An 11,538-nucleotide genomic window follows, 5' to 3' on the forward strand; every position below is an offset into this window, starting at 1 on the left:
CCACCTGTGTCATGTCCCTGTTGCTGCAGGATCCTGTGTCCCCCAGAGCCAGCCCACCCCCCTCCCCCCGGGAGAACGGCCTGGACTCTCACCTGGACTCTCACCTGGACAGCGGTCACCCCCAGAAGAAGGACGCCCCCCTCAGCCCTGCCTCTGGAGCCTCCTCCAGCAGCACTCCCTCCTCCAAGACCAAACACCTGGCCACGGTCAGCCCCATCTCTCAGCCCCGCCTCTCCATCTCTCAGCCCCGCCCCCCCATCTCTCAACCCTTCCTCTCCATCTCTCAGCCCTGCCCTTCCTCCTCTCAGCCCCGCCTCTCCATCTCTCAGCCCTGTGTTGATGCTACTTCTGATATCTTCCAGAATGAGAAGTCCAGCACTCCTGTGTCCAAGACCAGCCCCGCCCCCCGCTGTGAGGCCCCGCCCCCCGGCAGCTCCTCAGTCCCAGGACTGAGGCCCATGCTGGGCAAGCCGCCCGGCATGGACACCCTGGGTGAGACACCACTCACAATGTTGTGTTCCAGACACGGAAGTAGGAAACTCTGGCTGGAGGAAATTCAAAGCTCTTCAACTCTCACTACTACTAGTACTGTTGACATTGTTCTCTGCCTTCATCTTTGAGTAGAGCTGAATAGACTTTTGAGGCGTGTTTTTACATTTCAGTTGCGGGTGTGCGCCCCCCACTGGCCGTGTCATGCCCGTACCCGGGGGCCGTTCGGCCTGGTGCCCCACCCCGGGGTGGGGGGGGGAGCTGGGGGGCGTGGCGGCCTACGCCAGCCTCCACAACATCACTCCTCAGATGAGCGTCGCCGCCGCCGTCGCTGCGTACGGACGCTCCCACGTGGTAGGGACACACACACACACAGGGGACAGACGACACAAACACACAGGCCAGACGCCACACACACATGCTCTACTTGCTTCCGTATTCGGAGCAGATCATAAACACTTGATTTCCCTCCAGGTGGGGTTTGACCCACACCATCAGATGCGTGTCCCTGGCCTGCCCCCCTGCCTGTCTGCCATCCCTGGGGGGAAACCGTAGGTATCTCTGAAACTCACACTCAGGTAGACAAGAATCACCTCAGAGACCTGGAAAAAGATATCTGTTCAAGAAGTAAATATTCCCTGTTCTGTCCTCCCCTGTCCTCCCCCTGTCCTCCCCTCCTCCCCTCCCCTCCCCCTCCCCTCCCCTCCCCTCCCCTCCCCTCCCCTCCCCTCCCCTCCCCTCTCCCCTCCCTCCCCTCCCCCTCCCCTCCCCCTCCCCTCCCCTCCCCTCCTGTCCTCTCCTCCCCTGTCCTCCCCTCCCCTCCTGTCCTCTCCTCCCCTGTCCTCCCCTCCTGTCCTCTCCTCCCCTGTCCTCCCCTCCCCTCCCCTCCTCCCCTCCCCTCCCCTCCCCTCCTGTCCTCTCCTCCCCTGTCCTCCCCTCCTGTCCTCCCCTCCCCTTCCCTCCCCTCCTCTTCCGTCCTCTCCTCTCTTGTCCTGTCCTCTCAGGGCGTACTCGTTCCACGTGAGCGCTGACGGCCAGATGCAGCCAGTACCCTTCCCTCCGGATGCTCTGATTGGCCCGGGCATCCCTCGCCACGCCCGCCAGATCAACACGCTGGGACACGGCGAGGTGGTGTGTGCCGTCACCCTTAGCAACCCCACGCGCCACGTGTACACGGGGGGCAAGGGCTGTGTGAAGGTGTGGGACATCAGTCACCCTGGCAACAAGACCCCCGTGTCCCAGCTGGACTGCCTGGTCAGTCTCCGTGTTTACTAAGCACTTCCTGGATACGGTTCACAGCCTGGACTGTGTGTGTGTTTCTGTGTGTTGTGTGTGTGTCTGTCTGTATGAAGCGAGGACTGCAGCTGATGTGTGCGTGTGTGTGTGTGTTCCAGAACAGAGAGAACTACATCCGTTCCTGCCGGCTCCTCCCAGACGGCAGGACTCTGATCGTGGGGGGCGAGGCCAGCACGCTGTCCATCTGGGACCTGGCCACGCCCACGCCGCGCATCAAGGCAGAGCTGACGTCGTCTGCCCCCGCCTGCTACGCCCTGGCCATCAGCCTTGACTCCAAGGTCTGCTTCTCCTGCTGCTCCGACGGAAACATCGCCGTCTGGGACCTGCACAACCAGACCCTGGTCAGGTACGGAGATGTGTGTGTGTGCGTGTGTGTGTAGGGGAGACAGTGTGTGTGTGTAGCAACATAACACTTCCTGTGTGTGTTCCTCAGGCAGTTCCAGGGCCACACAGACGGGGCCAGCTGTATCGACATCTCAGACGACGGCCACAAGCTGTGGACGGGGGGGCTGGACAACACGGTCCGCTCCTGGGACCTGCGAGAGGGGAGGCAGCTGCAGCAACACGACTTCACCTCCCAGGTACACACACTCACTGGGGCCACACACACTCACTGGACACACACACACACACCGACAGGAAACTGGGTAGCAGGTTATTGCGTCCCAGGGAGAGAGAGGGTCCCCTTCACATAGTGAGCGCCAGGTCCTCTGTGTGTGTGTGGGTGGGTGTGTTCTCCTCCAGATCTTCTCCCTGGGCTCCTGCCCCACGGGGGACTGGCTGGTGGTGGGGATGGAGAACAGCAACGTGGAGGTCCTTCACGTCACCAAGCCTGATAAGTACCAGCTGCATCTCCATGAGAGCTGTGTGCTCTCCCTCAAGTTGGCCCACTGTGGTAGGGATCTGCTACGTGTTCCAACCATCCTACTCGTCCAATAAGGGCTCTTTATTTCATGCCGTTGCAGTAAGATCGGAGGATACTTTGAGCCATGTTGTTTTAATACTGTATCAAGACACGTCTCTGCAGCTAACCCAGAGAAACGTTAGGCTTTAGAGATGGGCACATTCAAACGTTTCACAATTTGAAAATTTATAAATCTTTTTTTTAAGAATATTCGAAATCCTGTGAGAGTGTGGCCTGCTGGTCAGTCATGGTGAGGTTGTGTGTGTTGGTGTGTCTCCAGGGAAGTGGTTTGTGAGCACGGGGAAGGACAACCTGCTGAACGCGTGGAGGACCCCCTATGGAGCCAGCATCTTCCAGGTGAAAGCAGCTCACTGGAACAGACATGAGCACCACGAGGAGTTTTTTGTTAGCAATTTTCATGCTTTTGGATTTGCAATTGGATTGTTTTGGGGAGGGTGAGAGAAAGAGAGAGAGGGGGGGGAATGCTAATCTCACCTCCAGTTAATCTCTCTCCTCCTTTCTCTCTTTCTTTCTCTCTCTTCTCCTTTCTGTCTCTCTCTCTCTCTGCGTTTCAAGTCTGATTTGCTTCCGTTCTGTCTCCCAGTCGAAGGAGTCTTCTTCTGTTCTGAGCTGTGACATCTCGGTGGATGATAAGTACATCGTGACGGGCTCCGGGGACAAGAAGGCCACCGTCTACGAGGTGATCTACTGACCCCGGGCCACCACACACACAAGAACTACAGCAAGCACAGCAGAAACAAGTACTTCTGATGAGAGGCATGAAGGAACGCTCCTTAACTCAATACCCGGACCTTCGCACTTCCAGACTGGTTGTGGAATCGTGAGGATGACACAAACCAGAGTGAACTTTTTTGTTGTTGTATTTTTTATAAAACCAATGATTTTTGTGATTCCATGGAAACCAATGAAGCCTGATATTAAAGGTAGGTTCATCCAGAGATCAACGCTCCTCTAAGATCTGTACATTTAGGACAGTTAACAATTAGCAGAACACTGCTTTATCATTTCAACCTTTTTGATTCTCTTTACCACAGTTTTCCTGTTCTCCAGTTGGACCACAGCTCCACAGTTTTCCTGTTCTCCAGTTGGACCACAGCTCCACAGTTTTCCTGTTCTCCAGTTGGACCACAGCTCCACAGTTTTCCTGTTCTCCAGTTGGACCACAGCTCCACAGTTTTCCTGTTCTCCAGTTGGACCACAGCTCCACAGTTTTCCTGTTCTCCAGTTGGACCACAGCTCCACAGTTTGATCAAATCACCCAGCTGAGGGAGAGGTGTGCGTGAGCAGGAATGTGTGCGAGCTGGATGGACTGAGGTGTGTGTACATGCACATGGGTTTACAAACAGGATCCTTGATCCTCCATTAAGCTTTCTGCTCTGCTAGTCAGGCCTGATGTACAGAACAAGCTGTGCTCTGCTAGTCAGGCCTGAACGACCTCCTCACAGGGAACCTGTGCATCAGAGGTCTTTTTCAGCTCACATCTGTAAATGGCCAGGAAGGTGCCTTTCTGCTGTTACCACCACATGGATCATATTTCACCTAGTCTCTCCTACTACAGTAGTCATGGTTCCGCATTTCTATAATCGTGCAGTCTGGTGACACCGAGAAAACTCTTTCAGACAGAGAAGAGCAGGGACGCGATACTTACTGTCACTTTGTGTGGTTTGAAGAGGAGCTGTTTAACTGGGTAGTGAAAGGTGTATATATGGACGGACACCTCGGTGCATAAAAAGTTTCAATGTACAAAGTTATTGCTCACCACGAACAATAGGGCACAGTAGCTGATCAGGTGTTTAAATATATTGAGTTCTCCCACTGTACATTTTCTTGTCAAAACCTATTTTGTCAAAGTGTTTGGCGTATTTAAATCAGAATTGGCCTGCTACAGGCTAAATCTGAACATGTAAACCTTCATTACCGGTTTAGCGGTTGATTTTAAAATCAGAAGTTTTTGAAATGTGTTTGGTTATAAAAAGAAACTTTTTTTCATTGTGCCAATCAAAGCAAATAAAATATGTAATCTTCCACCAAAATGCAAAAATAATGCAGAATGAGATTTAGGGAGTTGTGAAGTAAGAGAAGTTAATACACAGTGATTATTTTATATCTTTTATCTCTCATCCTACATATTAAGTTTAGATTATAAATGTGAATGTTGATTGTAAAAAACTGTTTGAATGATTCACATAACTGTACACCACTGTACATAGAAATGTCACATGTAAGATTGAAAATACGTTGATAATTTTTCTTATTTCTAAATGACAAAATGCATTTGATCTCTCTTCCGAGTGTCTGGCTTAATAAAATGTTCTGTAGCGTGATGTCATGTTTGTCCCTGTTTCATTCCAGAATGTTCCTGTTTCATTCCAGAATGTTGTTGCTTTCAGGGCAAACTCCTTTAAAGAAGACAGAAATCTAGGATGACAGGTGGGTATCAGAAACACAAACTGAAGCATATATAAAGGCTTAGTTAATAAATACTTTTTAAGAACATATTTAAAACATCACTAAAATCCCTGTTGTGTAATGACAAACACAATTGCTAATTGTTTATTTTTGATTAATAAGTAAATATATATGTATGCATATTGATGAAAATAACTATTTGGACTCCTGCTCAGTACACTATACAGACACTATACTGCTTCTCGTTCCAGAATCATGATCATTAATGCAGAGTTCCTCTCCAAAGTGCTTCTCTGTGTGGACTCTTCTGGGAAGGTTCCCAACACATTTTGGAACACTGATGCAGGATTTGCCTCAGGAGCCACTTTAGAGGACAGGCTCTCATGTCAGACAGGCTCTCATGTCAGACAGGCTCTCAGGTGGCGTTCGAACCAGAGTTATGGAAAACATGACATCCCAGATGTACATGCTGGAGGAGGGAGGGGAGGGCTGTTAGACCAGAGAGAAGGGGGAAGGAGGGCTGTTAGACCAGCGAGAAGGGGGAGGGAGGGGGAGGGCTGTTAGACCAGAGAGGAGGGGGAGGGAGGGGGAGGGCTGTTAGACCAGAGAGAAGGGGGAGGGAGGGGGAGGGCTGTTAGACCAGAGAGGAGGGGGAGGGAGGGGGAGGGCTGTTAGACCAGAGAGGAGGGGGAGGGCTGCACCAGATGACCTGGCCTACACAATCACCTGACCTTCACTCAAATTGAGATGGTTTGGCAGAGTGAGGGAAAAGCACAGTGCTCAGAATCCAGCCCTCCATCAGGCCGGTTGGAAATGCATCACAGCTGACTTATCATGAAGCTGGTTGAGGCTACATAGTTCTGAAAACAGTGAGAGGCTATATATAAAGAATATCAAATAGTTTTTTGGTAAGACTTTTGTGCAGTATATTACGTGAGATAGCTCATATGTTTGTCAGTGTAATCAGTGTGTCCTATTTAAATGAAAGTGGAAGTACAATCAGTGAGGAAAGGATCTTTCTATCTGAACTATGTATGCAAAAATGACTTCAGAACTAAAGGACATTTTCGTTTCCATCTATGTAGCTACGTTGCTTTTCCCCAGCGAGTGCACACTGTCCTATGCTGCACTGGGAAGCAGAATGAAACATTTCTGTTCTCAGATAAAGAAATAAACAGCAAATGAGAAGTGAAATACAATAGTAGCCTATGAGTGTTTCTGTTTGTATGGGTGTGTTTCTGTTTGTATGGGTGTGTTTCTGTTTGTATGGGTGTGTTTCTGTTTGTATGGGTGTGTTTCTGCACATCTGTCCATCTGCCTGTTTACCTTGTTATCTCTCTTAGTCTCGCTTATTCTCTCTCTACCACTTTCATCTATCTGCCCATTTTAGCATTCCCTCTCAGGCTGTAGGTAAAACTATGCAAAACTCCATCACTCTGGTTTTGTCTCTGTTTTATCAGCTTGTTATGATAGTGAGAGAGCCAGGAGAGCTCTCAGGTCAATGTGAAGAGGAGATAGCTGTTATTATGAGTGGACCAGTGGTCAGGGAGGGAAGTGGCCGCTTCAGAGAGTGGAGGCCGTGGATGTTTCTACTGACGGAATCGTACAAGTACTTGGGGGGAAAAGTGTCTCTAATTGAACAGGAGCTCTTCAGCTGAATCCTCCACCTGCTGCAGCATCAGATGGACTCTCCTGCTTTAAAGAGCACTTCTACCTGAAGAGGGCTTTTTCAAAGCTTTTAAGGGCCATTTTAACTTCTAAAACAAGTCTGTTTAGTTATTATCTTTACACTGTTCAGACTGAGTTTTACTGTCATTCTTTAAAACTGTCCAGCCTATATTCAAAGAATGTTTCAGGAAATCAATTTATTTAATACTAAAAATAACGAATTAAAAAAGCATATTTTCTCTTTTGAAGTAGGCTCTATTGGATGCCAGAAATTGCTATGACAAATACAGTGTACATTTGTCAGTATTCTGAAATACATGTATTAGTATTCCTCAATGAGCTCTTTTCCATTATCATTGACACAGTGATTACGTTAACTGTCATTTGAGGGGAAACATGTTTTCTTGACCTCGCACACTACCCGCAATGAAAACAGTTTTTTAATGAGTTCTGTTTCGACAGCTCCATTGGGCTGCACTTCAATGCTGCCATCTAGCGGTTCAATGTGAAAATCACAGGTGCGGTTCTCACTGTCAACCATCAGGGGGAACTACATAAGCTAATACGATCGTCCAGATCAACTCAATTGCAAAATATATTTTCACACGCAACACGACAGAAAACATGTTTTTTCCACTTACACAGTGAACGGAGAGAAGAGGAGTGGGGGTGAGAACAGAGAATCGTCTAACAGAGTGAAGCATAGCAGAGTACAGTAGAGTACTACAGTACTCAATGATGTCAATGAGTCAATAAACCTTCAAAATATATTTTTGTAATATTTAAAAACATATATATTTTTCAACCTTTCTAAACTTAATTTTTCCCACACATGAAGTGAAAGGAGAGGAGAGAGGAGGAAAGGGGAGAGGAGAAAAGAGACGCCTAGAACAGAGCACAGGCTCCAGGCTAGAGAACAGTACAGTATCCTCATTAGGTACTCATCAATGATGCAAAAAATACATAAATTCATCAACCTTTCTAATCTATTTTTTTTTAAATACATTTCAACCTTTCAAAACGTTGTAAAAAAAGAAAATCAGACTTCAACCTTTTTTTTAAACGTTATTCCATCATTTTCAGTCTCAGCTTTGTTGAGAATATAGGACAGCATGGTTCTAAAATACACAGGAAGGTTTCCTTCACTCAGATCAGTCGTTTGTCCCTGGTTATGTCATGTGGTCAGACGACATCACATCCTCCCTTCAGAGCATAAAAACCAGATCAGAGAGACAAGCTCCTTAGTGACAAGCTCCTTAGTGATGGTGAAATATAGTAGATGAATTACAGTACGATATAGTTAGAATTAGCATCAGTGTAAAAATATTAGCAGCATTAATGACAAGATCAGTGTAACTTTGCCTAGATATACTACATTGCATTACATCAAAGATAAATAGCATGCTCCACTACGAAACTTTCGGTTTTGGGGTCTTTTCTGCTCTTCTCTGTCTGCGATTCGGTGAGTGTGTGTCTGTACCAGACAGAGTGTACATCCACTCCTGGGTGGTCTGTTTGTTGACCAGCCTGTTGTTCTCCTGCAGGTGACTGTGCAGAGATCATCGGAGGGCAGGAGGTGAAGCCTCACTCCCTGCCCCATATGGCTCTCCTGGAGAACAGCAAGGGGAAGCCTGCCTGTGGAGGAACTCTCATCCAGAAGAAGTGGGTCGTGACCGCAGCCCACTGCTCAGAGTACGTCCCAACCCGGCTGGAGCCAAGTGCTTCCTCTCGTAGCGCGCTGGAAGGAAATATTGAAAGCAAAATCAGCGTGACTCAGATCACATCTGACTGTTTCGCCGTTATTGAAAATGCACGGTTTGACTGTAGCAGATTAAATACAGGAGTATGTGTTATAATTTTGACAATAATCACCTTCACATTCAAAGTCGATGTCATTAAGAGCGTCGGTTGTCTGTCCGTCCTCCAGCATTAAGAAGGTGCTTCTCGGGGTTCATTCTGTGAACAAGGAGGAGAAGAATTCCCGGCAGGTCAGGAAGGTCACCAAGCGAGTTGCTCATCCGTGCTACGACAGCACTGAAAAAGTCAACGACATCATGCTTCTGAAGGTAAGAACAGTAGAATATGTGATATCTAGTGTTTTTCACCCGAAGATAGGAGCGAACATCCCTCTTCTTTACTGCAAAGGAATAATTCTGTGTTAGAAAGTCCAACCTTAGTTGAAAAACAGTGTCATGTCTGATCATGTTTCATGAAGAAAGGGAAAATAAACATATCTGACTTGTTTTCCTCAGCTGGATAGGCCAGTGAAGGAGACCTCGTTTGTTAAATCCCTGCCATTGCCAAGTCCTGTGTCAGATGTTCCTACTGGCACAGCCTGCCTGGTAGCAGGATGGGGAGCGACCAAGAACCAGGGAGGCATGTCTGCCGTTCTGAGATCAGTAAACGTTACCATCATCGACAGGATGAAGTGTAACTCGCCAGGCTTCTACAACTTCAACCCTGTCATCACCAACAGCATGCTGTGTGCTGGTTCTGTGAGCAAAGACACTGCAGATTCCTGTCAGGTAACTAAACACATCAAATTACATTGTGCAAGTCAACCATTTGTGAATATAACATTTGTGTACTCAAATAGTGATTTTGTGTGTGAGAGAGACAAAGGAAATGTTGCTGTGCTTGATGTGTTCCAGGGTGATTCTGGAGGCCCTCTGGTGTGTGGAGGGAAGATAGGGGGGGTCACATCCTTTGGTCATAAATGTGGGATCAAAACAAAACCTGGAGTTTACACTTTTCTTTCAGAAAAATACTTAGACTGGATCAAAAAGACTATAAAGTGACTTATTTGAGCCTACGTGAAAAATAAAGACAAATGTTTAGATGTTTACTAAATGTTTTGATTGATATAATGGAGTCTTAATAAATGAAAAAGTGTAATAAAAGTGCTTGCACAAAAATTGCACAAAAGAAATGATTCTAAACAATTATTTTACATACATGTCTTCTGATGAACACCCAAAAGAAAAAAGGCACGTTTGTGTGAACCGGAAAAGTTTCGCTTCTCAGATGAAAGAAGATCATCTCAGATCCTCTGTCATCTGAGAGACCACAGCATTCACCACTTCCTGGACCTCAGACGTCTGACAGATGCAGTTTAAACTGCTCTTCAGTTACATAACAGGCTACAAAATGTCAGGCTTCTAACCAATACAAAACCAACCTCACATGAATTACATCCCCTAGAACATATTCTCTCAACTTGAAAATACTGTAAAAAGGGCTCAGGGCTCTTCCTCAGTAGCCTGGCTGCCAGCCCAACTTCTCCCCGCCCAAAAGAAATTTGTTCGGGAAATTGGGTCTGGAGGGTCTCGTATTGGGGACCAACTACAGAGAACCAGAATCTGGGCGAACCAATGAAATTGCCAGGGCGGGCTTTATACGATGATGGACAATAATCAAGGCATTTGTCGATGGAAAATATGTTTTTGCCGTCCTTCCTACGGGATTCGGTAAAAGTTTAATTTATCAGCTGGCCCCGATGGAGTTGTAATCCTAAACGGAGAACTTCGTATATGCATTGCCCTTTATTGTTTCGCTCAAAAAGGTTGACCGTGTGAACAAGTACTCTCCCTACCCTTAAATTAATTTTACAACACCGGCAAAAAACGTTTGTATTCATTCTTCAAGCATACTTCAAGTCTGCTTGTAGTTTAGTTCTGTTGACAACAACTATGCGGTGCTTAACATACGTCACATACTCTGTTGCTCTGATTGGTTGTAGATCTATCCAATTGAGCGAAGAGGCATTTGTTTTCCAGGCTCGTTTGAAACACGCCCTGTAGTCAAAGCCCAACGGAGAGTTCTCAGACTCATATTCTGACTAGAATTATGAGTATGACAACGTCAGGCTACTTCCTCAGGCCTCTTCCTCTTCCTCAGACTCTTCCTCTTCCTCAGGCCTCTTCCTCAGGCCTCTTCCTCTTCCTCAGACTCTTCCTCTTCCTCAGGCCTCTTCCTCTTCCTCAGGCCTCTTCCTCTTCCTCAGGCCTCTTCCTCAGGCCTCTTCCTCTTCCTCAGACTCTTCCTCTTCCTCAGGCCTCTTCCTCTTCCTCAGGGCTCTTCCTCAGGCCTCTTCCTCTTCCTCAGACTCTTCCTCTTCCTCAGGCCTCAGGGCTCTTCCTCAGACTCTTCCTCTTCCTCAGGCCTCTTCCTCTTCCTCAGGGCTCTTCCTCAGGCCTCTTCCTCTTCCTCAGACTCTTCCTCTTCCTCAGGCCTCTTCCTCAGACTCTTCCTCTTCCTCAGGCCTCTTCCTCTTCCTCAGTGCTCTTCCTCAGACTCTTCCTCTTCCTCTGGCTGTGTTCTCTGAGGTGATCGTGTTTTTAGATTTCAAATCCAGTTGGACTTGTTTCGAGTATAAATGGCTCATCTAGTGACTTAATTTAAGTAAATGACACGTTATTTTAAGAAATCTTATCAAGTGAAATTCACTTACTGCAATGGCAGCAACATTTACTTTCTTTTAAGCTTAAGAAAGCTGATAAATAATATTGCAAGTGATAATATTGCAATTTGATAGGACATGTGTGCAGTGAGCAATAAGGCTGACACAAAGTATGGGAACATTCTGCCTTTTTGAGAAGCCTTCCCCTCCGTCTGTGTACCTGCATCTTTAGAACAGGAACAACTGGTTTGCAGAAAAGCTGACATGATGAAACTGACCGCTTTAACCGCAGCCTCTTAAGAAATACGTGTGGCTTTGTCATTCTGAGAGGGGAGGAAGCCCTGGGACACAT

General features: G+C 47.3%; 2 protein-coding genes and 1 long non-coding RNA gene across 4 annotated transcripts; 2 read left to right on the plus strand and 1 right to left on the minus strand.

Annotated features, from left to right (window-relative positions):
- The first annotated feature begins 11 nt into the window (after positions 1 to 11).
- LOC124464763 (transducin-like enhancer protein 4) lies at positions 12 to 5,528 on the plus strand. Its single transcript, XM_047016595.1, is given in 14 exon segments — positions 12 to 206; positions 363 to 492; positions 663 to 706; positions 708 to 740; positions 742 to 843; positions 964 to 1,040; positions 1,494 to 1,743; positions 1,884 to 2,131; positions 2,219 to 2,366; positions 2,530 to 2,680; positions 2,970 to 3,046; positions 3,294 to 3,633; positions 3,745 to 5,140; positions 5,371 to 5,528. Coding segments are annotated over 12 exon segments (1,563 nt in total). The 3' UTR covers positions 3,402 to 3,633; positions 3,745 to 5,140; positions 5,371 to 5,528.
- Positions 5,529 to 7,817: 2,289 nt separating this feature from the next.
- LOC124464878 (granzyme A-like) lies at positions 7,818 to 10,075 on the plus strand. The gene is made up of 5 exons (XM_047016781.1): positions 7,818 to 8,249; positions 8,332 to 8,479; positions 8,715 to 8,853; positions 9,040 to 9,312; positions 9,439 to 10,075. Exons 1-5 carry the CDS (start codon positions 8,189 to 8,191, stop codon positions 9,583 to 9,585), a joined length of 768 nt encoding a protein of 255 aa, XP_046872737.1. The 5' UTR covers positions 7,818 to 8,188; the 3' UTR covers positions 9,586 to 10,075.
- LOC124464879 lies at positions 8,435 to 9,118 on the minus strand. Of its 2 annotated transcripts, XR_006955770.1 has the most exons (4): positions 9,027 to 9,118; positions 8,893 to 8,924; positions 8,660 to 8,743; positions 8,435 to 8,525 (listed from the first exon to the last, which is right to left on the minus strand). It is a non-coding gene; the product is annotated as an uncharacterized LOC124464879 (long non-coding RNA). The 2 variants fall into 2 exon arrangements; XR_006955769.1 differs by lacking the exon at positions 9,027 to 9,118 and having other exon boundaries at positions 8,893 to 9,020.
- Positions 10,076 to 11,538: the final 1,463 nt, after the last annotated feature.

Source organism: Hypomesus transpacificus, unplaced genomic scaffold, assembly GCF_021917145.1.
Source record: "Hypomesus transpacificus isolate Combined female unplaced genomic scaffold, fHypTra1 scaffold_42, whole genome shotgun sequence".
NCBI lineage: Eukaryota > Metazoa > Chordata > Actinopteri > Osmeriformes > Osmeridae > Hypomesus > Hypomesus transpacificus.

What these genes read in the sequence shown, in the direction of transcription:
- LOC124464878 (XM_047016781.1), top strand. Translation starts at nt 8,189, where the DNA reads ATGCTCCACTACGAAACTTTCGGTTTTGGGGTCTTTTCTGCTCTTCTC. An exon ending in TCTTCTCTGTCTGCGATTCG is followed by an intron (nt 8,250 to 8,331) that starts GTGAGTGTGTGT and finishes GTTCTCCTGCAG; the next exon opens with GTGACTGTGCAGAGATCATC. An exon ending in ACACTGCAGATTCCTGTCAG is followed by an intron (nt 9,313 to 9,438) that starts GTAACTAAACAC and finishes GATGTGTTCCAG; the next exon opens with GGTGATTCTGGAGGCCCTCT.